This window comes from Coenobita brevimanus, chromosome 57 (genome assembly GCF_032717465.1).
Source record: "Coenobita brevimanus isolate Jiangsu-jjx chromosome 57, ASM3271746v2, whole genome shotgun sequence".
Classification (NCBI taxonomy): Eukaryota; Metazoa; Arthropoda; class Malacostraca; order Decapoda; family Coenobitidae; genus Coenobita; species Coenobita brevimanus.
Genome location: NC_137010.1, coordinates 5,390,292 through 5,417,863, shown reverse-complemented (window position 1 = coordinate 5,417,863; position 27,572 = coordinate 5,390,292). Strand labels below are relative to the sequence as shown.

The following is a 27,572-nucleotide window of genomic DNA, read 5'->3' as shown; positions in this document are numbered from 1 at the left end:
TATGCTTGAATGAACTACTGTATTTATACGTTTGTGTGTGTGTAAATATATGCTTGAATGAACTACTGTATTTATACGTTTGTGTGTGTGTAAATATATGCTTGAATGAACTACTGTATTTATACGTTTGTGTGTGTGTAAATATATGCTTGAATGAACTACTGTATTTATACGTTTGCGCGTGCGTGCGTGCGTGCGTGCGTGTGCGTGTGTGTGTGTGTGTGTGTGTGTGTGTGTGTGTGTGTGTGTGTGTGTGTGTGTGTGTGTGTGTGTGTGTGTGAACTTCTACCTACAAGTATTTATGTGCATGTTTGTGGGTGCTTGTGTGCGAGTGCATGTCATGGAATTTGCGTGCTGATGAGTGTGGGTGGTAGTGTAAATCATTAAAGTAAGGAAAGTTTCAGCATGCAAATTACTGTATAAATTTGCATAACATGTCCCTCTGATGTGTAGGTGTGTTGAGTTCTGTTTGTAACCAATTTATGAATGATACGTGGAGTTACATGGAGAAAAGACATATGTGGAGTTACTGGAGTTACATGGAGAGATAGACAAATAACGAAAGAAAGGATTATTGTGGTACTGTGTTGATGTGGATGTGATTGTAAGAGTAGAAATACTCTGAAACTGTTTTGTCAGGTAGATGGGGTGGAAAATGAGAGACTGAGTAGAAGAGAGTATGTTAAGTGAGGTGCAGGGGGGAGACCAAGGATGAAATGGAGGGACGGATTGGTTAGATATATTGAGAGAACGGGTGTGAGCTGGAGCACGGGTAGCTAAATGGGAGAGGACTGGGCGACATCAAGGCAAATTGTATCTAGCTATCAGGAGATAGACTGATGTGGATCTTAAGTGTAACTATATTTTTCACCAATAAAGTTCAGAGAGCTCTTGCCTCTCCTGACATTGAGAGGGCTCTCCCTACGTGCTAAGGGGTCTTTGTATGCAGCATGTGTTAGGAGTGTAATGCTGTATGGTAGTGAGACCTGGGCAGTGAAGGAGGAAGATATTCGTCGGCTCAGACGTTCAGAAATGACAAAGATTAGGTGGATGTGCAGTGCGTCCCTGTGTCCCATGCCTGGAGGGGCTGGGTTTACGATGGAAGAGTTGAGAGGTAGGATGGGACTGGAGTGTATTGGTGTTGTGATGAGGAGAGGTAGATTGAGATGGTTTGGACATGTGGAGAGGATGGGGGATGATAATTGGGTGATGAAGGTGAGAAAGTGTTAATATTGAGGGTGGGGTTACGAGGGGTAGACCGAGAAAGACATGGGACGAGGTCATTAAGTGTGACCTCAGGGTTAAGGGACTGAACAGGGAGGCTGCAATGGATCATGCAGTGTGGAGAGCCGCCATTAGGTGACCAAGGCCGACACATGCAAGCATGTTGGAGCCTTTAAAAACGAAAACGAAAGTAATTAACTTTTTACCTATTTATGTATAGCTATACACCTTTACCCTGGAAGGGGTGGCCATAAACTAATCGACTCCCTATCACCCTGTTCTAAGCCATCTGGCTGCCCTCTCTCCAATTCTCTCTACCCTTCAGCATGCATTTCTCCACCTCTATCTCTACATCTCACCGTTGGCCTCCCCCTACCCCTCTGTCCTTCCACCTCACTCACTTACATTCTCCTAGGCAGTCTATCATTCTCCATTCTCTCCACACAGCCAATCAAGAGTCTAATTCATTATATTTTTAATATTTGTAACATTATTTTGTATCATCTTACTCCTGTTTGTGACAAACTCAGAGATTCCAGTATGGTGAGAAATGAGATAAGAACTAATTATCTGTATATATTTGGGATATAAATGTTACATAAATAGAGTTCTGGACATGTAATTACAATGGTTCTAGTTGCTTTCACAGTAGCTAGTCTGTCAAGCCACAGCTGTCTTTCAGAGCAAAATGAGTTGCATAGAAAAAACCAGGCTGAACTACATACAGCATCAACTTTCATTTTTACAGACATTCATAATACCAGTTGTAGGACGAACCAGACCTTACCATACACAGCATCAACTTTCACTTTTACAGACATTCATAATACCAGTCGTAGGAACAACCAGACCTAATCATACACAGCATCAACTTGCAGTTTTACAAACACTCATACCAATCATTGGAAGAACCACAGCTAGCTATATCCAGCATCACCTTTCTTACAGGCATTTATATACCAGTTGTAGGAATGACAAGACTTAACCATGGAGAGAATAAACTATCACTTTTTGATATTTATATATATGAACCAGACTTAATCATAAAGAGCATCAACTTTCACTTTTTCATATTTATACAATAGGAAGAACCATACTTAACCATATACAGCATTAACTCTTATAGACGCTTATTATCCAGTTGTAGAAAGAGCCAGACTTAACCAAAAAAAGCATCAAATTTCACTCTTCCAAACACTTGTAAGTGCAGGACTTAACTACACAAAGCATCACATTCACTCTTACGGACAATTACATTCCAGTTATAGGGCATGAAATTGTACTATCATTATCAAAAGTTCATCGACACTTCCGCGCCTACTATGGAGATGGAGGGTGTTACATACAGTATTTATAAGTGATAACAATATGATGTATACAACAGAGTATGAGACTGAAGGAGACTGACATTTGGGGAGGGATGGGAAATATGAAATGCAAAACACAAAGCTGGCAAGGGATTGTCCAAAAATTTTTGCTCATGACAGTACTTATTATAACCCTATATACCATCAACTTTCACTCTTAGACACTTGCATATTATTTACAGGGCATGAAACACTCTACTGTACAATGATATTCAACTTGTGTTAATAATCTCAAGTAGTTTACATACACTGTACTCGTATTTCTGATAAAAAGCCGACACTTCTTAAATAAAAGACTGTACACTGTGTTGTCCAGAAGAAACAAGATAATCACCACATATACTTCTAGTACGATTTTCAACACAAACAAAAGAGTCAAGTAAGAATCAGTACCTAAATGACTAACAATTATGAAGTGGCTGGGTCATAATATTAATCCCTTCAATCCAGTGACAATTTCTTGGTGTATTCAACTGATTTTATTTAATTAAAGAAAGACCTCCAATAGTGAAAGGGTTACTGAAAGGTATATCTAACTTCTCCAGTTCTGAAAGCCTTCCTAAAGCTGTGGTCACATGGACATTTTCAAGCAACAGCAATCTGAAGAGCAATTAATTCAAAAGTTTTCACACGAGCCATCTTGTCCACACAATCCCCGAAGAAAAAAACAAATGAATGCTGCAAAGAAAGTGAGAAACGAACAATCATATTCTTCCACACTGAGTCCTACTGGTACACATGACAACCACAGCAATAACAGCAACGAAGATAATGGCCAAACAAGCAGCTGCTGCTATTCTGGCTGATTATAAAAAGGAAATGGAATCTTAACAGAAAACATCTGTTGACTCAGAAGTGGCTTGCCTGAAAAGAGTGAGAGAACATTGCTATAAACTGGTCAGAGAGCATAGTCAGAAGAACCCAGAAACCATGAGGTAGTGGATACCACAAAGCAAATCCTAAAATCTTCATCTGTTGCCTAATTTTTCCTATTATTGTGAATGCTGGGGGAGCAGAGGGCTTCTTTGTTAACACAAGCTGAACAGACTAACATCCACTGAATACTACTCGTGTGGTCTTAAATTATTTGAGTATTTTATTCTTATAACTATTTACATACAGTATAATACATACACACATACACATCATTTAATCCTGCGTTGCCCCATGAGGAATGTAGGAGCCCGGAGCAAGGCAAGTTGGTCCTGACATTTAAGATGAGAGTGACTAGCCTCACACATCCCTGAGTGGGATTATGTGAGCAATAAACCCCAACTACCCCATGGTTATAAACCTAAACAGGCTCTATCTGGTTGGAGCGACTTAATCACTCACTATCACTAGATGTCATAGTTTGGTTATATGGTTACCACCCAGTGTAGTAAATGGTTTCCTGGTGTACAGGACACTATTTGGCTACAGCATAATAAATATGCTTAAAAATGAGCATTACACTTTGTGTAATAAAATATTCTCTAAAATCTTTCATGTAAATACAAACACGGTTGTACCAAAACAGTTCACAAATAATTGCCCAGAAAACTCTTGAATTATAGCGTGTCAAATGGAAAACCCAATTCAGGAAGTAAGAATTGCTCATAAACATCCTTGTGTGACCACAACTTAAGTTCAATTAAATCATTTAGAGGCAACAAGAATATATTTTAAAAATTTTTTTGGACTATAGGAGCTGAAACTGATAGCACTTATGTGAATACAAGACCTCAATTTCTTAGGTCATTAATGGAGAAGGTGCGACTATTAGATGTAGTTAGCCTGAATACCATGTTACAGAGTGTATCCAGCGAGAATGTGGAGGGAGGAGGGAAGTCATATTTTGTTGTCATCATGATTTTCACCAAAGAGAGTAAAATATTGAGGGCTTACTTTGCCCTCATGATCTTATATTTTATCCCTTCAATCCAATGGCATTTTTATTTTAGTTGTTGCCCTTTTCTGGTGACTTTAGTCAGCTTACAAGAAATTTTCAACGACTGTTAAGTATAACCTTAATTAACTTCAGTATTAGAGCTCTTTTAAGCTGAATGAATATAATCAGGTACAATACTCATTTCACCTTAACTTGGCCAAATTTTTGTCCTCTGGGAGCATTTTCACACTGGCTGATGGTAGAAAAAGACAATACCACAGCTCTGCATGTTTTCCATAACACTTCATGACTAACATCATATATTAAGTGTTGATCTCTTGTTACAACTCAGCATTCAAAATGGAGATATAACAATTTGAGGCCAAGTTAGAGTGAAAGGGGTATAGCAGGAAGCATCATCATCAGCCCCATGAGAAGCGTAGAAGCCCAGGGCTAAGCAAGTTGGTGCTGACATTTAAGTCATCAGATTCAAGGGGTTATTAATGCCATTCCATCTCGGAGTCTACATATTTGCTACTACAAAACACTAGTATCACATCATTGGCGGGGTGGGGTGGGGGTAGGGGGAATCCTGAGTCATCTACTGTACATGAGCACATCAATCCCAACTCATCCCTCCTCACAAACTTTATACACCACATGTGTAATGGCAAGTAATATTAGTCAATGGTTAAGAATTGTAACAAAGTGAAATAAAACTACACATCAATCACAAGTATTATTATTACTTTTTTTTTTAGAAAAGTCCCTCCTATTATGCATTGTCATTACCTACACACAACTATTAATTCCAGCCCACAGTCGTCATTTTTATTTTACGCTTGCAATATCTATATGATATTATTTAACTTATGAGAGATTTTTCTGACTAGGGAGATTAATACTGTATAGACTTTATAATCCCTTTGAGTCGTGATATCTTTCACTAAAACACATATGCCCTAAGCTGGATACAGTAACCCACTATTAATACAAATAATGTCACTGTACTGAAGGGGCTAATGTACTGGTCATATCAAGGGGAAAAAAAAAATCAAATAAAAATTGATGCTACTGCCAACCTCGCATTACTGTACATCAAACTGATACAACATTATAACTTTAACATCATAAATTCATTCACTAATCTTCAACATATAACATTTTCTTTAACAGCAGTCACATGCATACCCTTACAAGTAAAATTCACATATACAGGTTCATTCTTCTGTTGTCAAATTTGCTTAGCAGCAGCATTTATCACAACCTTCAAATTGCATCACCATCCTCACCGTTTCCAACAAAAAAATAAGGTGCGTAAAATCTCGACATAGGAAAGGGAAGCACAAAGCTGGAGAACTATCAACAGAATGCCCAGTGAAATGGGTCATATATCAATTAGTTTGTCATTTATATCAATTACTTCATCATTCAAACACTGAGCTCTCTGTTCCGCCCAAGATGCATACTGTAAATCTCCCACACAAAGATATATTAATATTTAATATGACTGAGTTCCATTTGCAACACTTGTGGGTTAGAGATTCTGCTGACTGTTTTACATTGTTTGCAGTGACTTCTACTGATTATGCCCTCGTGGAATTAATGACCTATGTACCATATTTCCCAGACAACTAACACATTTCCATTATATTCAGGTACAGATCCTGAAGTGTGAGAATCTAACAATAAATACATACTGGCCAAGAAGAGAACAATGTAGCCAAGGCAAATAAAACTGCTGGACAAATGGAAAAGAATAACAAAGCAGTGTACTGTACAGTTAGAACCCTTTAATTTGATTCCCCAATTATCCATTTTTTTCATCCCCCACCCTTCAAAGACTATATAGCCAAATTTGTGTGTGCTGCGCACTTGTATACCGCTATTAAATTAGGTAAAAATCTGACCAAAATTTACTGACATATAAAAACTTCTTCTCTGAGAGGCAACAGTCGCAGTTAATTGTAAGCAACATAATGTTCTGTGTATATTAAACTGTATTAATATTCTGTACTGAATTATTCCTCTGGCCTGGCAATCCAATTAACTATAAATAAAAGGATTCTTACTGTACCATAGATGAGAAGGGCTAAAAGCACTCAACACAGCAACAAAGCAGATAAACCATTAACGTTATTGTTCCACAGCCAGCTGTTGCCGATGATGCCTGAAGACCTTCTTAGCATACTCGTAGGAGGATATCATTATAGCACAGGCAGGCATGACCTTGGCTAGCCGAGGGACCAGGCCAGAGAAGAGTCCTCGGATCCCCTGGCGCCGGTAGATCTCCTTCAACATGTGCTTGGTAGAGCCGGAGTTCTTACCACCATTTTCTGTTAAGGGGGAAAATGCTCTGAAGGAAACATGTCTTTTAAACTGAATTAAAATCCTGCCCCAAACTGGTGGTGTAATGAGATGATACAACTTCACCCCTTCTCTCTGATGATATACAGTATTTTATCATTACAGTACTACCACATCCTTTTACTGTATGAACCCAATCACAACAAGAGCAATCCAAGATTGCAAACCTCTGCCAAGGTGGAGTGTGTTGTAGATCTTGTGGAGATGTCATCTTGTAATTTTTGTGCAAGCATTGTAGGCATTATTTATCGAGTTACAGGCAAAAAGGTTGAAACTACCACCATCCCACAATGGTACAGAATCCTTTAAAAAATGTCTGGATCTGGATGATACTCCAGAATACCACCAAAATCTAACTGACTGTTCCTTGGGCCAAACCCTACTCATCCAAAAAATTTCAGCAAAATCCATTCTTAACTTTTGAGTAATCCTGCTAACAGACAAATAAATGCCGGCAAAAAACATAACCTCCTTGGTGGAGGTAACAAGAGGCCTCCCCTAGACTGAATGAAATCATCTGAAGGCAATGACAATAAAATGAAAAACACATAACCAGGCTGAAGAGGTCAGGGTGGCTGGTGCTTATCCTTTCCGATTTATTAGGTTCCTCGATGATTACGGTGGTAATGCCTCACTTGACTTGCACAATGGAATAATTTTTACGGTAAAAATACTCTTCTGGAATCATGCTACTATTTCATTAATAACAAGTCAGTATGTACGGTGGTGTCATGGCTTAAACAATTCACAATAACTTTTTATTTTTTCCCCCCCCATCTCCTCAAAACAAGATAGAAATCCAGATTAGCAGGGTGAGGATGAAGTTTTTATTGCTACAAACTATTTATACCCTTGCATAAAACAAAAACATCCTAACCCATATCCTACATTCACATGGAATGTGAAGACAAAGTGCAAGGCTACTTATCTCCTTAGGGCATATGAGTCGGATATGAAAGGAAAACCCAGGTTCAATTCCCTTAACGCTCTACTGGCAGCGGGAGGCTTCTTTAAAACCAAAGTGCAACTTTCTAGCTTTACTTTGTATATCTAGGGTATGCACCAGAAGCAAGTGTTCACGTCTGGGGAGATGATTGCCCCTGCCCTGCATAATCCTAGGTCACCCTTGGGCATGGTGTAGCACTCATTAACCCACCAAAAAAAAGGTATCAGAGTGGTTACCATTATCCTGGAAAGTACTACCACAGGGTCAAGGCCTGGTAGCTGGCCTTGGACAATACTCCCAGACTGGGAATTCTACCACATTTAGCAAGCAGCACACCCTCTCGAGGACTATGCTTCCTTCCACTCCGTCTGCTCAGCCAGACAGACCAGGGTAGAGCAATGACAACAACTTTGGATACTACACCTGTCTTTTGTATAGTATGTTAGTACCTTTTCAGTAATAAGATAGCATATATATATATATATATATATATATAAACAAAACACATCAGACAATACTGTTTGATGTGCTGTATACATAAACAAATTGCTGAAGAAGGGGTGCCATGAAATTTCCATAACTGACAAGATCATGGCTCCTGATCAGTGCCTTTCAAGCCCATGTCACTCTTTTCTTGAGCTAAATAAACCCTTCTTGTAATTCTTGTGAGCCCTTTCATGGTGGGGATGACTCTAACATTCCAGTCCACCAAATGCCCAATGACTGTATTTGGCTCAGAGTGAGCCAAAGGAGCCTGCAAAAGTTACTACTGTATTGTCACCAATAACCCATTCATAGTCAACACAACTCTAGTACTGCCTCGCTGACTCTACAAAGTCACTGGTAATGTGAACAGTTTCATAACACTTCCAGAAGCAGTTAATATGAAAAACATTCAAGTGATTTGCGCCATGTTCTCACGAGTCATAGTAGGATTACAGGTTCCACGAAACATAACAAAACACTCTACCCATTCGCAGGGTCAAAGAAGCAGCAGGAGACATGCCTAAAGCTGCTGGCTCAGATATGCTTTCCCTAATTTTTATTTTATTGTTTTCTTTAGGAACTACTGGTTGTACCAAACTCCAAAACTACAATTGGATAACTTACGATAATCTGCTTCTAAATTTACTGTTAAATCTTTATGGCTGTGGGAAGTTTTCAGTTACAAGGCAAAGAATATTTTTATAAAATGCTTTTCTTAATTCAAAGAGATGAAATGTAGTCATATTCTTGATTTTTATTTCATTTATCCACCTGTAAGATAGAGTGATAATTTGGAAAACAATAGTGTGTGCCGTATGGCAATAAAAGCAATGTACTTTTGGGAAAAAGAATCAGTCAAATAGTATAAAATATTTACTGCCCAGCCAACATGGCCAAGCATGCAGCCAGCCATGAAAATGAAAACTTCAGCTTACAATCTCTGAGATTTGGCTATGGTACTTTTCCAATGTCCAAAGTCTGATGTGGTGCATTAGAAAATGACGACGTATCACTTGGCAGTCCTTCATGCCAATCAAAAGGCAGGTGTGTTTTTGTGATGTCAGTGAGTGTTGTGGAAGATCACTAAATACTGTTCTAATAATGTTCAAACCCCTTGACTGTTTTCCGCCCTAGCCTACAACTGACATTGGGTTGTCTCAGTCTGCAGTTCCCTACTCTAACATGTGACTACTAGTTTTTAATGAACTTTCAACAATATTAGTGACCAAATAATATTACAATCTTCCAAATTTATGTCTCTACTGACGACCACTGCTACATTCCCCACCAAACTAGTATTCAGTGCTCAAACAAGAATGTGGTTTTACAGAAGTCCCAACTACTGTGCTGCATGCTAGTGAACATTAGTACAGTCTAACAGGTTAATGTGTCTATAACAGTGTACATCAGTGAACAAGCAATATTAGTATAATTATACTGTAATGTACACCAATGAGGAAAAGTTCAATAACACTTCTTAGCCAGGTATGTCAATGCAAGGTGTTACAAGAACTGTTGTATGTTATGACAATATGAAGCACACAATAAAATAGCACGAGAAGGAAAAGTACGCTCTGTTGTTTGGGGGGGAATGAGAAATATGAAAGACAGGACACAATGCTGGCAGGGGGTTGTCAGTAAACTTATGCTCATGGCTGTCCATAGTGGCTGCCACTCCTGCATTCCCCACCCGACTGTAGCAATCAGTGTTAGAACAAAGCAGGGGTGTGGTGGTTCAGGCTGACCTGAGAATATCTCCTCACCGAGTTCAATCTGACGGTGTGTCTTTATCACATCTAGAGGCAGAGTTAGTGTGCCTGCAATCTGAAAAATAATGTGGATTTCAATTTCTGCCTCAAAGTACTGGATAAAATTATCACCATCACCACAACCACCACTACCATCATCATCTATCATTACCACTATTGTCATCTATCATTATTCAAACTGACTAGCACCATATACTCCAATTTCTTTTTCTATATTATTTTATTCAGCTTTGGGAAACTTCATGTGGTACGGGTTAACGAAGGCAATATCTGACTTTTCTTGTTTGAAATGTCTCTCCTAAGCTGAATAAATTGGCTGGTGATGGCAAAGATAAAAGAGAAAATATATCAATGGAATGAGTAACACAGCCCTAAGCCCCTACTCTCTTGATTGGACACTAAAGATTTACTGTCACAGTTTATTTTGGTTAGGTTTACATGTTACTAAGTAAAATGTATTTCTACTTAAAATGGAACTAAGCAAATGCCATTAAAAAAAAAAAAAAAAAAAAACAGAAAATGCTGCTAATACTCTTAGGATACTCTAACATCTCATTCCTTGTGTGCTTGAACTAAAAATTGCACTAGAAAGCAACTCTGAGTTAAAGAGTGTACAGTATAAACAGAGAGAAAAGCCCAGTGAGGAAAAAAAAAAAAAAAAAAAAAAAAAAGTATAATTTTTTAGTGATCATGTCAAGCCAAGTTTTCCGTAACACAAACCTACATAAAGCAAAGGCAATTATCATTATACTGTAAGTTTTTTTTTTTTAATAATCTTTTCTATACAACTGGTACTGTAAACTAAGGGCAACAGGTAAATGAGCCTTATATGCAGCAATGGAATATTAATAAACAATTTTTGGTAATCTACAGCAGACTTAGTAACAAAAATACATAAATAAAGGATGGCTTTGAACAAGGCCTTATTGTGTATGGGAAGCTACCATTAAAGACAAAAAATGTATACTGTATAAATAAATGAAAAATAAAAAAGGATGGCTTATAACAAGGACTTACTATATATGGATAACTGCCATTAATATCCAAAAAATAAAAATAAATAAATAAAAAAGGGTGGCAATTAGCATGTATCGACTGTACACTGTATGTTATTGACTACCTGTACAGCTGCCTACTCACCCCTCCTGAAATGGCCCCAGCACACAGGGTAAATTCAAACGTGGGCTGCTGTTGGTTCATTAGGATCTTCTGCTCTTCATATGTCAGCCAATACAGCACTGAAAGACAACATGGAGTTCACAGCACTGTCAGAGAATAGCACTTTTATTTAATTTTTGCTGCCTTTAGATGAGAATTTAACCCCTACAGCCACAAGACATCATCATCATCATCATCACCATTATTATTTGATTTATTTATTTTTACTACCTTCAGATGGTTTCATTCAGCATCTGGGACTTTTCCATCTAGACAGATTTCAAAACAGCCTTAATGCAACCCCATACAGTCTGAGGAAGTCATTTTTATTTTATTCTTGTTACCTTCAGATGGTTTTATTAAGCTTATGAGTTATTTTTCCATGTGGAGGGGTTCAATATAACAATCATTAACCTTTTCATAACTAGAGACTCATATTGGAAGAACAAGAAGATTTAGTGTTGAAGCGACTGAAGAGAATAATATGCCACTGGACTGAAGTGGTTATGCCATCTGCATAAAATTATCTGGTAGTGGACTGGTTAAAATGGAAAAATGTCACTGAGCTAAAGAATTTAAGAGGCTACACCAGGTATCAGGTATCTTAAGAACAATGAAGATCCATCCCATCTCATACTGAAGTTCCAAATGCAATGCAGAGATTATTAAGGAGTAACTTGGTCTAACAACTAGATATTGCCTCATGGTCTAGTGGCTACAATACCCTTCTCGGAGTGATGGTCTTATATTAGTATGAGCCTCAAGAGGTAATTATTATTAATTTTATTTTTAACACCGAAAGTTGACTAATTATCTATCGTCACATATACGGTACTGGACTATAGTAGTCTAGCCCTAGTTCCATACACCTCAAATGGAGTAAAATGGGCTTGGCTGTTATCATATTTACTGTTTTCACTTTGTTTCAGCACCACTGACTTTACAGTACCACAAAAACTCTTACTGGTGATAGTGGTTATTGATGTAAGTGGGATAGCATGCAGGAAAGGGACTATGGTATAGAAATTTATTGTTATATATGACCTACTTTTTTTTTTTTTTTTTTTTTTTACCTCTTTCCTTAGATGACACGCTTTTGAGTTAAGTCTTGCTATTTCCAGATTATCTTAAGTTTAAATAGGATTTGGAACTGAATGAGCTAGATGCAACATACAGTATGTTAACCCATTAAGCCAATCAGCATCTTCAGAACAAAACCAGTCAGGAATATAACTTTCTCTTGGTTTCTCTGTATCACACTTATATATTGTGTTAATGTGTCAACAACAACTAAAGAAGGTGACATTCTATCACCAACATTCCAATCTCTCTCTCCCCCCCCCCCTCTCTTTTTTCCAACCAATGGACTGGGTGACGCATGTTCCAAAATCGAAAGAAAGAGAAAACACAAAAGGAAACTTGGCAACAGCATGCCTAGTGACATGGGACATACTGTACAAACTCATTCGCTCTCCATTCACCCTGTTGTATCATTAATATATAACAATACTGTGTTAAAATACATATTTATTTCTCGTACCAAAACTGTAATGCAAATATCCCTTTCCTCCAGATCACCACGATACAAACCTGAGAACGGGACATCTCGTAGGACAGTGGGCACCCATCCTCGCCACAAGCTCTGGATGCCACTATTTGTGACTTGCGTCCTTAACACTTTGGTCACCTCTGTAAGGGTGTGAGGTGCTTCATTAGAGGCTGAAGTTGGTGAGTACGAACTTACATGTACAGTAGCTAATGTGTCAGACAGTGCTGTATGATCTATTCAGTAACTCAGTGTAACTATTTGGCAAGTACTGTACATTAATACATTTTAGTGACTGGCAAGTACAGATTTCTATATTGCTAAAGTGTTAGTGAAGCAGGATTTATTTAATAACATATGGTGGTTTGGTGAGAACTGATTTCTGTGCAGGTAATCATTAAAAGTAAGTGATGAAGTTATTAAAAAAACTAACAAATCACCTTCATAGGTTTCAGTGGAACTCTGAGGTAACTTTTCTGTTACAGTATTTAGTGAGTGCTTAAAAGAAAAAAAAACAGGCTCCTTAAACTGACAGGCGCATGTACAGGGTGCAAGTTGCAGAGAGTTTTACGATTTTTAAATGTCGGTACATTTACTATAATGTGTTGACGTGACTTTTTGACCTGCAAAATATAGCCATTTGCCTTAATGGTGCATATGTAAATCAAGACCAGCATATCTGTGTTTGATAATCACAAGTCATAACTGTTGCTGTAGGTGATGATCACAGTTTTTTGTAACTGATGTGAATTTAATATCGAGTTATTTTTTTGAGGTACCTCGTAGTGGATGACTGGCTACCATCAGTCATATCCCAATTAATGAGTGTCACAGATGGTTTGACTTTTCTGCTATGTATTCATCAAACCTTGAGAAGAGACACTTGTTTTGCTGACTGTATTTCACATTACCTGCCAACTTACCACTATAAGAAATATTGGAGGCTTGCATTTTTGTGCGGATAAGCTCAAATGGTGACACTACTGTCACAGCCCAGGTTCTAGCCAGTCCACCTGCCATCCCACCAGCCAAGGAGGATGGGTTATCTTGGCTGCTGAAGTGCCTCTGAAAGACTGTGCGAAGCTGCTCGTATGTGGTGAAGTAGATGACTGTGTTGGGTACCGCTACAATTAAAGTCGGAGAGAGGCCTGACCATAGTGACTGTATGCCCTCTTGCTTGCTGATTTTGACGAATGCATCCTGGTGAGAAGGCAAAGGTTCAGCATAAAAGATACTGAAACAATTCCAAATTAAAACATCCCTTCAATCAGTAGAAGTCCAGCTTGGAGGAATAAAGTTTAACAATACTTTACAAAGCACAACATGCCTTGAATGAATATGATTCAAAATACTGTAGAGTATATGTGTGTGCTATTTTGTAAAAATATATACAATGTCAATTCCATTTACATTTAATACCAGTTTACAGTATGAAAATGACAACAGAACTCAGGAATAACAAGGATTCTCAATGAATTAATACCGGTCTGCAGTCGGCTACCAGTATGTAGTATTGCTTTGGCTGCAATGGCTTGAAAATGCAGTGACCACAATGATGATTTTATTCCAATATTTACCTCAATATCTGAAAGCAAGTTAATTTTAACAGCTTGAAAATTTAAGCCCACGTACTAGTGGTCTGTTTTATTTAAAATTTAGAGGGTGGTTGAAAAGATTAGGAGAAATACACTGAGGTGGTTTGGACATGTGGAGAGAATGGAGAATGAAAGACTGACTAAGAGGGTGTATGTAGGTGAGGTGGAGGGAGGGAGAGGGAGAGGTAGACCGAGGATGAGGTGGAGGGATGGAGTTGAGAGGTATATGAGGGAGGGGGGGGTGAGTTGGGGGGAGGGGAGTCAAATGTTGGGTGACAGAGTGACTTGGAGGCGTTTTGTCTGCGGCCACCCTTTGCGGGATTAGGGCATCGGGCTATAGATAGATAGATAAATTTTTTTTTTTTTTTTTTTCTTTATCTTTTTTTCTTTTGGAACTGCCTTTTAAGCTCAAAGCAAATTTTTAAAATACAGCCTATTAAACTTCAGTTCAATCAATCAATCATTTCCTGTGGCACCCTCGGGGATGCATAGGGCCTCAATGAACTCACACCACCACATCCTATCCTGTGCTAACTCCTCAAGATCTCCCCAACACTCATCTCCAGCTTCCCGTCTCATTGTCCTCACCCACGTCTCTTTTGGCCTTCCTCTACCTCTCCTACCAAGTGCCACCCACCCTGGTGTACCTCGTACTATTCCCTGTCTCCTATACACATGTCCTAGCCACTTCCATCGTGAGAATCTAACATATTCACCGATCGGCTGCACTCCCGTTATTTCTCTAATTCTACTATTTGGTATCCTTTCCCACCACTTAACTCCTAATATTCTTCTAAGTGCTTTATTTTCAAACACCAAGAATTTATTTTCCATAGTCACTGTGCTGTACCAAGACTCGTGTCCATAAATTAAGATTCTCCTAACCATTACCTTATAAAGTTTGATTTTTGTATGCACAGAGAAATTGTTATTATTCCAAATATTTTTAAGCATTCCCATTGCCTGATTAGCCTTCTTTAACCTTTCCTCGAATTGAAAGTTCAAAGAACCATCCTTGGCTAAATAAGTACCTAAATATTTAAACCTATCAACTTGCTTTACAACCATACCTCCAATTACACATTCCTGCGCATTTTCCATATTCATATTGATCATTTCAGTTTTTCCACAATTAATAACCAAACCCACCTTGCGACCTTCACTCACCAAACAGTCCAACACTCTCTGCATCTCTTCTGGCCCATCACAAATCAAAACTATATCATCTGCATAATCTAAATCCAAAAGTTCAGTTACTACTTCTAAAACTAATTTACAATTTTTCCCTAACCTGGCTACAGTAAAGTGCTGCATACATGAAAAAGGTTGCTGCCAAGTCTTACCACTGTTCCATTAAGGTGAACAGGGACAGGTCGTTCATACCATGCACCATGTTCTGGGTTAGTGCAGATGCTGGGTGCACATTTACACAGGTGGTCCATCAAGCCATTGCAATAGAGGAAGCATGTACGACTTAGTTCCGCACGCTGCTGGGCTTGTAGGCGAACCTTCACCACATCAAATGGTGTCACTGAAACACACAAAAGGTTTTAAGCATGTGTACTTGATGGTAGCTTGGTGGTCTAGCAGGTTACAGCATTCCAACCACATGTGGTTCAAGAGGGTTAACATCTGAAGAATGGTTGGAGTTTGCTGCTCACATTATACCATTAGTCAGGAGCAGTTAACAGGTCACTCTCACCTTAAATATCTCAACTAAGCAGACTAGCCCTGGGCTCCTATGCTCTTGATGCAGCAAGAAATGATAAAGCAAATACTGTACCTGGCAGACAATCTGGATGAAGCTGGAGAGGTAGATGTCAAAAGTACAGGTTGGTGAAACAGACTACCTTAGAAATGCCTATTAATATAGCACAGATGAAACGTCATGTAATAATCATGAAACACTGTATTCAGTTATATGGTATTTGTCTTTCACAGCAGATGTCTTAGTTCTGCTTGCCTCCCACAGAATGTAGCAACACACAGCATGAGATATATAAGTGGTGTTTATTGGAAACTGTGGTTCAAACTGGTTTTTAATACATTCAGAGAACACTGAGTACAATAATTCAGGCCAAATATGATTCAAGTCTAATGGAAACTACAGACAGTAAACTCCCCCCCCCTCCCCCCCCAGTTTGCTACATTTAATTAACACTGCAACACAAAGGCTATGACTAGAAACCCATACAGAATCAAAAGTGGCAGTTTCTGTTGGTTTATTCAGTTTTCAAGCATAGCACTCTGAAATGCATAATGTACCGTATAAGAATAAAAGATCTGGTGACCAACTGGTGCTGACTATCTGCTCAGAGAGTGTCCAGCACCTGGTGTATTGTTAAATTAATACCATACTAGGACCACAATACAATGATCCTCTGATTTACATAGCTAATGTGTTCACCTTGTTCTCCTTTTATCCTAAATCCGTGTATCTTGGTTCCTCTAAACTATTTCTTGTATAATAATAAAAAAAAAAAATGCAGTACAGAAAATGTTTTACCTCAAGCCTGACCATCCCTTTCCAACTAAAAATGATGTATGATCCCAACAAGCCTACTGATATATTTTATAGACATATACTGTAATACTCTATTGAGGTAAAACAGACAGACAGACAGGGAGAGACAGTGACATTAGAAAGGTACTGTATACAGTAACAAACGGTGACACTATTGCAACCTATTCATGATTGTCTTGATGCCTGATCTTTCCTTTTTTCTTGGCCAAAGGTATACTGACATGCTTTAGAGATGGTAAAAGTATATACAGTACAGTATTGTGGAAGTGTACAGCTGGGTATCACTGTTCACATTACTGCAATAAATTTTCATCCACTAAATTTCTCTAAACTTGTGGGATAGCAGCAAAAGAATACATTCCAAATTCTGTGGTCTACCTTAAATGAAATGGCTGTCACTTAAAACCTATTTATGTATCTGATAATCTCAAATTCATGGGGGTAGGGACTTGGATGGTACTGAATGTTCTCTGATGTTTCTCCCCATTCCATGTTGGGGGAAAAAATCCTAGTAAATTTTTTAGTTTCAGACATCTCTGGATTTCAACATGCAAAACAATGTTTTTCCAGTGGCTTCTGATGTGGTCTGAACGATTCTGACCTTCATTTCTATCATAAATCGCTAGTTTTTGCAATTTTCTTCCATCCCCACCTTGGGGATTTGCTAGGGCAAAATCACAAAAACTAGCACTTTCTAATAGAAATAATGGTCAGAACTGTTCAAAACTCATAAAAAAACATCGGAAAACATACCAGTAGTTTGCATGTCTAGCCTAAATCCTTAACCTAACCTTACCTAACCCAGCTGAACCTATACTAACCTAGCTTACCCACATCAAGTACCCTTAAAATCAGACACTTGGCAATCAAACTTTCTTCTCTTTTGTTTTTGTTTTTGGAATGGGGTTGCTATGGCCAAAAAAACAAATAAGTTTATCATCTCTGAAGCAACACGGATTTTTACAGTTACCTGAGCTGCCAGAACACCATAATGTCTTAAAAACTTAATACTGTAGCGTCAGATTTGTCTGAATAATCCCTGTGAAATTTTGCAATTACTCTCACGGCCAGAAAACGGAGATGCCATCCTGATACTGAAATGCAAATTATCCGGCGCGAAGTGACCACCAGTTATGCCAACCTGTGACTGGTGGAGATGAAAACAAAAGCACCAATCAGCTGTCCCCTAAAAAAACATGGTCAACCACAGCACACGTTGACTGGCAACTAATAATGAACGTACGAACAAACAGGAGCCCTGTCATGACATGTGAAAGATTTCCTGACATAGGCTGTTCCAAAACACCGAAAAAATTTGTAAAATCATTTATGACGGTATTATTAATTTCCAATTGGGCGTTCAACAGTTCAAAACACTCCAGATAAGGAGATCTGAAGACTGAGGAGGTTAATACAGTATTTGAAATTCCCCAATGTCCAAACCTAAAAAAATACTAAGATCCCCACCCACAGTGCTTTCCATCCCACATTTTCAGATGAAACTATTCCCAGAGTGCCTTTCACATACCACTTATAATCAGATGTTCAAATTATTCCCTGAGTGCTTTTCACATCCCACTTTTAATCAGATTCTAAGAAGGAAACTGTGGGTAGTGCATGCCTAACTTCACATATATTCCGTGATGTAAATGGGGCCTTAGTAACACGATGAACTCTCATCAGTTAGGCTCTTTCATGTATGTAAGAAAGTACTGTGAATTTGCCTGCTGCTTAGTGGAAGCTCTGGCATTGTACAACAGTTTAAGAGGCTTAATGATACTTGTCAAGTGCTACATTTACCACCAGTAACACAAAATATGAATTTTGTAACCATGACATGGCATAAGAATAAGCAGTTGCAACTTACTAAATAGCGATGTAATAACAGCCCCAGTACATGATGAGATCATCTGATGGACAGGGCTGAGGTCTGACATACTGCTGCCTCCCTTCTGTTACTGCACACACTAATACAGTTATAAACGTTATCTGGTTTGCATTATATAAATGTTTACTGGGCGAGTACGGCACGAGGTAGATTGCCAAGGATGTCTTCAACTGTATCCGGTAAAAGTCTTACACCTATTTTTATGCCAATGATTCTGAGCTTACTAAATATATTTTGATATTGCGAAAACACTCACTTATATAAATATGTATAAATAAAATGGGGAAGAGGTACCTTTTTATTTCTTTATTATCGAAAGAACATACCGTGGATGTGAATCAATTTTCAACTTGCGCATGTGCCAGGACGACGCCACCAGACCGCCATGTTCCCCTGCTAATTATGGCTTGACAGTCTGCTATGATTACATAATATTCAGGAACATAGCTAGGATTATAAAAAACTGGGCAGGCCAGGTTTATATAAGGGTGGCCCAAGAACCCTTTAAGGGGGCATGGGCATGTAAAGTGAACACGCAGGAAAAAGAAGAATGTTCTTCCTTCAAAACAAAATAACTCACGATAATTTTACTCATAACATTGATTAATTTTGTTCTTGCAGAAAGAAGAAGAGCAATGGGAGGTCTTACTTTCCTTGCACTCTCCATAACTGTCTTTTTCACATAGCTTAGTGGCAAAATCTGATAATGCTACGACTTTACGTCCTTGCATTAGTAGCATCATATTCTGGTGTTTATCTGTTGTTTCATATCAGCATTCAAGATGGAGATACGTAAATTCAAGGCCGAGATAGTGAAAAGTGTATAGTTTTGACGGAATTGATCTTCGTGATTTTGTTATACGGTAGTTCACTCGCTTTGAATACAAAAATAACTCTGCTCTACATCCTTTTCATTGGACTTTTCTGCTACATATTATTATGTCGGTCTGTTCACTCCTCCTTGAATGACTCATTCAGGGAGGAGTGAACAGAGTAAATCCCGGAAAAAGGAAAAAAAAAGTAAAATCGTAGGCAGAGCACCAGGAGGTATGAAGGTTGCAATTTGTGTGCCTGCATGATGTAATATTTTTTTATTTTGATTAATTTTATTTATTTATTTATTTATATTTAACTTGCCGGAGATTTTTGTCCCATTGCAGTTTACTTCCTTCCCGTGGTTCAGTGGCAGGTAATACAACGGTTAGCCTTTCCATGGCACCTTTTTATGACTGAGATCATTTTGTAGTTTTAATCTCTCTCTCTCTCTCTCTCTCTCTCTCTCTCTCTGCAATTTTCTTTACTCATTCTTGGTGCAAAAGAGTGATGCCTTCATGTTGTGGCACTAATGTAACCAAGCTGCTCAACTACTCAGTCAAACAGACCCCCCTCAACTCTCCCTTTGCCCCGAAAGGAGGATAGTGGACTGGAGGAGGACTTCACCCTTGCAGTCCACTAGGTGGGTTTACGTTCAGATGAGCCTGGGGTTGCTGCTGCTACTACTACTGCTACTACTACTCTTTCGTCTTTTCTTGTTCTTCTTCTCCTCCTCCTCCTCCTCTTCCTCCTTCTGCTTCTTCTACTACTTCTCCTCTTCCTTCTTCCGCTCCTCCTTCTCTTTCTTCTTCTTTTACTACCGTACTTCTCCTCTTCACCGGTTCCCCCTCCTCCTTCTCCTCCTCACCATCATCATCATCATCATCATTATTATTATTATTATTATTATTATTATTATGTTGCTCTTTTCTCCTCCTCCTCCTCCACCTACTGCCAGCACTAGATCACTCATAGAAACTCACACACCACTCTCGCATGTCATAAACGAGTATATTCCATTTCTATCGCCATAATTCGCACAAATAACTTACAGGGAATATTTAACGCCCCATAAAAAACATCCCTTCCTTCACTAGACACTCGCGATAAATCATAAAATAACCTAGTGTTCGTTCAGATTAAACTGGCTTTTTGCTCCTTTTCTTTTCAGCGTATTTCTCGTAGCTTGGTGGCGGAATGAGACTTCTGTAGCACTTCTTCGTGACTAGTATACTATTTGAGTGTTAATTTCTTGTTATAGCTCAGCATTATTTACACCAATAGTACGTGTATTTTGGAGATCTACGGTAGGTCTTTTTCAGTTTATTTCCCGCAGCTCGGTACACAATGAGGGAATATTACGACTGTGTATCCTTTCTGTAGCACTTCTTCGTGCCACACACACCACAAAGCCAGCCATGAGACAGGACGTGTGTGCTGGGCAATCCCCAGTTCCTGTCCTCCCCCCTTACACTTTTTTTAACCAGCCCATATCCCATTGACCGGGCTAATGTATGGCCCAGTCCGCACTATACCTGTCTGTGCAGGAAATCTTTAAACGAAACGAACGAACTTCTTCGTGATTAGCACCATATTCCAGTGCTAATTTGTTATAGCTTAGGTTTTCGGATGGAGAGATTTCGATTAACGAAATTTTCACCCTGTTGCAGCTTATTTCCTGTAGCTCAGTGGCAGAATAAGACGGTACTACGACCCTATATCCTTTCCATAGCACTTCTTCGTGACTAACACCATATTCTACGAGTAATGCTACAGCTCAGTATTTAGGATGGAGGGATGACAATTTTACACGTATTTGAAGTGAATAGAGTATACAGTAGTAATTACGGAGACACTTCATCCTCATAACTGAGGCTTATCAATTTCATACAATCAATATTTAGCACTGAAGCTGTGAGAGTGGCCCAGTCCCGTCAGATGAAAACAAACGAATATAAAAACCCATGAGAAAAAAGAAAATGATATATCCTAGGCGTTGAGTTCTGAGGGGAAAATTTAAACTCTCTCTCTCTCTCTCTCTCTCTCTCTCTCTCTCTCTAGGGGGATAGTGAGTGGATGAAGAGTGACTTATGAAGGATAGGTATTTAGGGCTGCGTGTTTGGAGAAAGATTTTTGTTTAGTCATTCATTCCTTCATTCATTTAGTACTGCTATTACTCCTCCTCCTCCTCCTTCTCCTCCTACTGCTACTACTACTACTCTACTACAACAGCAACAACTACTACGATTACTACTACTGCTACTACTACTATCATCGTCATCATCATCATAATTGCTCTTTGTTATTATTATTATTACTATTATTATTATTATTATTATTATTATTATTATTATTGTTATTATTATACTGGAATAAACATCTAGCATTAAAATCACCTCAGTACCTTCCGTAAATAAAGGTAAATGTGAATCACTCAGTAGGGGAGGGGGTTAGGCAGGGAGAGGGATGGGGGAGGGAGTTAGGGAGGAGTAAAGTGAGGGTGGGGGAGAGGGTCTGGGAGGAGGTTGGGTGTGGAGGGTATAAGTGAGGGGGGTGGGAAGGGGGAGGGAGTCAGGGAGGGGGTGGTGTGGAGTGTGGAAGGAGATCAGGGGGATAGAGTGGAAGGGAGACAGAGAGGTGATGGGATGGGGAGGGGAGGGAGGGGGGTACAGGGGGTGAAGTGGGGGTGTAGGAGGGGATCTGGGTGGAAGTGAGGGCAAAGTGTGATGGTGGTTAGGGAGGGGGTGGAGTAAGGAAGGGAAGTCAGGGTGAGGGAGGGAAGGGTCAGGAGGGGTGAGGGTGGTTGTTACGTAGGCGGGTCAACTACGAGTACACAAGGCAATTAGGAACTGCTGATGTTTACGTGGAGGCTGTGAGTTTGGGCCCCTGTGTTTCGGGGTTATGAAGCAGGGACAGTATTTTGGCCTATGTGTGTGTGTGTGTGTGTGTGTGTGTGATCTTGATTTTTTACCTGTTCTTAATGTGGAGTTCCTCGTTGGGTGACCCTTAACCCTTCCAGTAACAAATGTAACTTAACTGAGAGAAAGAGGATGCCAAACCCTTATTACTCTGGAAAGCGATATGGGCAACACCTCAAAATTATTCTTAGATGTATGATTGATTACCTGTTTGTCATTATTACCTGTATTTCTCATTAGATTCACCCTGAGTTTCATTGAGCACCTTACATTTTTAATTTAGATTTAGATTCTTTATTTAACATTCAGAAAAAAAAAAAAAAGCATGAAAGCAAAGGGAGACACTGGCGCATGGGGTAAAAAACTAAAAATGATCATATTCAGTTCATTTACAAACCCAGTAAAGAAACACGGGACGACTTGAGGAGGAAAAGACTCTGGGTTTATTTAGATTCTTTATTTACCATTCAGTACAAACCTCAACGCTCTGGGGAACGTCGCTGAAGGTCAAGCAGGAAAGACGCACAGAAATTATCTTTACTAACGTTACCCATAGTCCCGAACGTTTTCTTTACAGGTTGAGGCTGGGACTTGTATTATTTTAAAAGGTATCATTATAACACTGAGTTGGCTAAAATCTGATCAAAACTACTAAAGTTAGGCTATTTCGTTAACACACACACACACACGCACGCACGCACGCACGCAATGGTCAGCTTAAAAAAAAAAAAAAAAAAAAAAACGTCCTTGGATGGCCCTCACCATTTCCACCATATTTAGTTAACATCTGGTAAAATCTGAGTCATCATGGCCGTGAGATAACTTTTTTTTTTTTTTTTTTCCAGTACGATGGTCATTCAGAAATTTCTCGGCCTCGTCCAGAAACAAGGGGAGTAACCACAACATTTGGATATGGCTATAATATAAAGCCTCATATGACCGTAAACAAGAACTTACATCATTCTTTGACGTTCTGTAGGTCAGAGCAACAGCCCCCAAAACAGACAAGAAAAATGCCCGCGCTGTGATCAGATATATGTAAAACAAGGGTATGACCTCCAAGAAAATCCGCTAAGAGATGGTAAACACATTTGGTTGGGATTGTTGTTGTTGTTGGAAGATTCCCTGCACATATAGCGCAGGCCGGGCCATACATTAGCCCAGTCAGTGGTGTATGGGCTGATTAAAAAAAAAGAGTAAGTGGGGAGAACAGGACCTGGGGAATGCCCAGCACACGTCCTGTCTCCTGACTGGCTTTGTGGTGTGTGTGTTGGGATTGTCTTTGCTATTCGGCTATAAAGAAGTTGGCTGCTGATTTAAAGCGGGGCAGGGAGAACGCCCTAAATCATTGACCACGGATGATCAAGTGGAGGCCATTCACCGCCTGGCTTTGAATGACGATCGTGCAACAGCTAACAGAATAACCAACACATACAAGAGGATGTGGATTGTAGAATTTGGAGAATAAATCACTAAGGAAGAGGAGCTACGAACTTCCTAAGGCCTCTTAGAATACGATCCTCTATTTCTCTATATTATTATTAGTTTTTATTTTTTTATTTTTTTGCGCGTTTCAAAAGGGCGAACTGGTGTATCGTTTAACTCTCTCTCTCTCTCTCTCTCTCTCTCTCTCTCTGTTTACCCCCGCGCCCTCCGTCAACACGCCGCCATATTGGATCCATGAATTCCAAGCGCTGGCCGCCTACCCCATACGTTTAGGTGACATCTACTGCCTGTGTGTTTTGCCTCGGCTTGTGGACTGAGGTGGAGGGTACTACGTCACCGGAGATTATGTTGGCGAGTGGGGAGAGGAAGGTGGTGGTGGTGGTGGTGGTAATGATGGTGGTAGTAGTGGTGGTGGAGGTGGTAATGATGGTGGTAGTAGTGTGGTGATGGTGGTAGTAACAACAGTGGTGGTGGTAATGATGGTAGTAATAGTAGTGGTGGTGGCAGTAGTAGTAGTAGTGGTGGTGGTGGTATTAGTAGTGGTGGTGGTGGCAGTAGTAGTAGTGGTAGTAGTTGCAACCCTAGGCTCATCTGAACGTGAACCCAGTGGACTGCAGGCTGAAGTTACTCCTCTCCTGCAGCCCACAATCCTGTTTTCGGGGGATAGGGAGGGAGTCGGGGGACGTTTGTATAACCGGGCAGCTCCACCGCCCCGTTATATCTACGCCACCAAGTGAAGGCGACCCACCAGGACCCGTCATCGTAGTGAAGGTGTTATTAGAGCTACGGAGGTCCATAAATGATATAAAAAGAAACACAGGTACAGAAGAAATGAAACAAAGTGAAACAGGAAGAAATGGAAGAGAAAAACAGAAGAAACGGAGAAGCAGTTTAAATGAAAAAGGCGGAGACGAAAGGGATGGAACAGAGTTGGGAAAGAATGAGAGAGAGAGAGAGAGAGAGAGAGAGAGAGAGAGAGAAGTCACAGGTAAAAAAGTGGTACTGGAGAAGACACGAGTGGGTGGTGACGGAGAGAGAGAAAGAGAGAGGTTTGTGGTCAAGGGGGTCCCGGATGGCTTACTGACCTCTTCCCTCGTCCATGTACGGTTTTTCCCTTGTGTAGACTTTCCATGCGTGTGCACTTAGCGTGTACGTGTGTATTTTTTTTACTGTACTCTCTTTCCATACATATAAGTGAATTTTTATATACTTCATGTACGCATATCTCACGTATACATCTACAGGTATACACATGTACGTGGACTCATTTACTCACACGTGTACACATGTTTTCATGATGTGCACCTCAGAGGCATGTGTATCTCGGTGTACATTTCACGTGTCTCAGTTTTTATTCCACGGAGTCACACACACACACACACACACACACACACACACACACACACACACACACACACACACACACACACACACACACACACACATACACACACACACATCCTCTTATTTTTCTTCACCAGGGACAGTATCTGAGTCTTGCATCTTTCCTACACACACACACACACACACACACACACACACATAGGTTTAGTACTTCGGTGGGTCCCTTCAGGGCTTAGTGTCCGCTGGTCAGAAATCTCTCTCTCTCTCTCTCTCTCTCTCTCTCTCTCTCTCTCTCTCTCTCTCTCTCTCTCTCTCTCTCTCTCTCTCTCTCTCTCTCTCTCTCTCTCTCTCTCTCTCTCTCTCTCTCATGTATACCTGACATTAACAAACTAGCCACACATGCAGCATACATCTTGTAATTATATAAGTTTGGTGGTATAGTGAGTAGTAGTAGCAGTAGTAGTTGTAGTAATAGTAGTAGTAGTAGAAGAAGTAGTACTGGTAGTAGTAGTAACCCCAGGCTCCTCTCATGAGGATAGGGAGGGAGTTGAGGGACGATTGTATAACCGGGCAGTGGAGCCGACCGGTCATATCCGTGCCACCGCGTGAAGGTCCCCCTCTCCAGCCCCAGTGAAAGAATTATAGCAGAGTTCGGAAATTTTCCACTAAATATAATTACATCGTCCAAAGCTAGCAGGAAAAATAAATGAATAAATAAATAAATAAATAAATGTGAAAAAGGAATTCTTGATGTTGTTGATGATGATGATGGCGATGGTGATGATAATGATGCGGTGATGATGATGATGAAGTAGGTAAAATAAAATATACGTCTCGGGCTGAAGGGGTTAAGCATCTGCCATTCATAGGCTAATTAGTCGCTTTATTTATTGAGTGGCGGACATGAATAATGATACACTTAATAAAGATATAAAGGAAGTGCTTATTAGTGAGTTTCGAAACCCAGGGATGTTATCATGTCATCTTAATGTTATATGTGGAATGGATGAGTCAGTGTGTGTGTGTGTGAGAGAGAGAGAGAGAGAGAGAGAGAGAGAGAGAGGCTGAGAGAGACAGACTTAAATATTACACACACACACACACACACACACACACACACACACACACACACACACACACACACCTGAGGGGGCCTGATATTAAGCGAACCATGAAACACTCAAACCGTCTTGAAAACTGCCGCAAAATGATAGAAGCCCACAGGAAATTGAAAACGTTTAAGGAGAGAAAACGTTTTTATAGAGAGAGGATGATATATGTGGCCTTTTATTGGAGGAAATGTTTATATGGTGATTTGTGGTATTATGAGTGTGAAAAGAGTGAATGGAAAGTAAAAAAAGAAATGGAAAATGTGAGTGCGTTTAAGTACTTGGGTAGTGTGATGAGTAAGGATGGAAGTTTAGAGGGTGAAGTGCTTGAAAGGGTACAACAGGGAAGAAAGGTTGCTGGTTCCTTAAAGGCAGTGATAAGGAACAGGGAAGTGAGCATGGGAATAAAAAAGTCGTTGCATGACAGCGTTGTGATACCAACTCTAACGTACGGAAGTGAAGCCTGGACTTTGTTAGAAGGACACAAGTCAAGAGGGAGAGCAGTGGAAATGAGTTATTTGAGAGGAGCATGAGGAGTTACGTGGAGAGACAAATTGACAAATGAGGAAGTGAAGGAGCGTTGTGGTGTGGATGTGGATGTGACAGGAAGCGTTAGGAGAGGTGGTTTGGCCATGTGGAGAGGATGGAGAGCGAGACTAACCAGGAGAATTTATACGAGTGAGGTGGAGGGGAGTTGGGACAAGGAGGGGGAGGCCAAGGATGAGATGGAGGGATGGAGTGAAGAGGTATATGAGAGAGGGGTGTGTGAGCTGGGAGCAAGGCAGTGAAATGGTGTTGAACAGGGCGACATGGAGGCGATTTGTTTGTGGCCACCCCTTACGGGATTGAGGCATCTGACAATATATAGATAGATGGTGAAATAGTATACCTGCTTATGTATGACTGTTTATGGTATGAAATATCTGTAGAGTGAAGTGATGCAACCTACAGTATACATATTGGTGTATACTCAATATAGAAAACCTCTTATAAAAGGTCTCTCTCTCTCTCTCTCTCTCTCTCTCTCTCTCTCTCTCTCTCTCTCTCTCTCTCTCTCTCTCTCTCTCAATCTATTCTTTCATCTTTCTTTCCTTTTTCACTCCCTTCCTTTCCTTTCTTTCTCTCTCTCTCTCTCTCTCTCTCTCTCTCTCTCTCTCTCTCTCTCTCTCTCTCTCCTTCCCTTCACCTTTCTCTCCCTCCCT

General features: G+C 39.9%; 1 protein-coding gene across 1 annotated transcript; it reads right to left on the bottom strand.

Moving 5' to 3' along the window:
- Window positions 1–5,234: 5,234 nt before the first annotated feature.
- Window positions 5,235–18,827, bottom strand: LOC145402255 (mitochondrial glutathione transporter SLC25A40-like). Its single transcript, XM_080274380.1, has 7 exons — window positions 18,720–18,827; window positions 15,672–15,859; window positions 13,657–13,933; window positions 12,778–12,876; window positions 11,170–11,267; window positions 10,024–10,084; window positions 5,235–6,797 (listed from the first exon to the last, which is right to left on the bottom strand). The coding sequence occupies exons 1-7, from the start codon at window positions 18,787–18,789 to the stop codon at window positions 6,598–6,600; spliced, it is 993 nt and encodes a 330-aa protein (XP_080130506.1). The 5' UTR covers window positions 18,790–18,827; the 3' UTR covers window positions 5,235–6,597.
- Between the last annotated feature and the right edge of the window lie 8,745 nt (window positions 18,828–27,572).

Coding starts and splice junctions, on each gene's coding strand:
- LOC145402255 (XM_080274380.1), bottom strand. CDS start 18,789: ATGTCAGACCTCAGCCCTGTCCATCAGATGATCTCATCATGTACTGGG. Junction 13,934..15,671: donor TTCACCTTAATGGAACAGTG/GTAAGACTTGGC, acceptor CCTTCTCACCAG/GATGCATTCGTCAAAATCAG. Junction 12,877..13,656: donor CTCCAATATTTCTTATAGTG/GTAAGTTGGCAG, acceptor ACACCCTTACAG/AGGTGACCAAAGTGTTAAGG.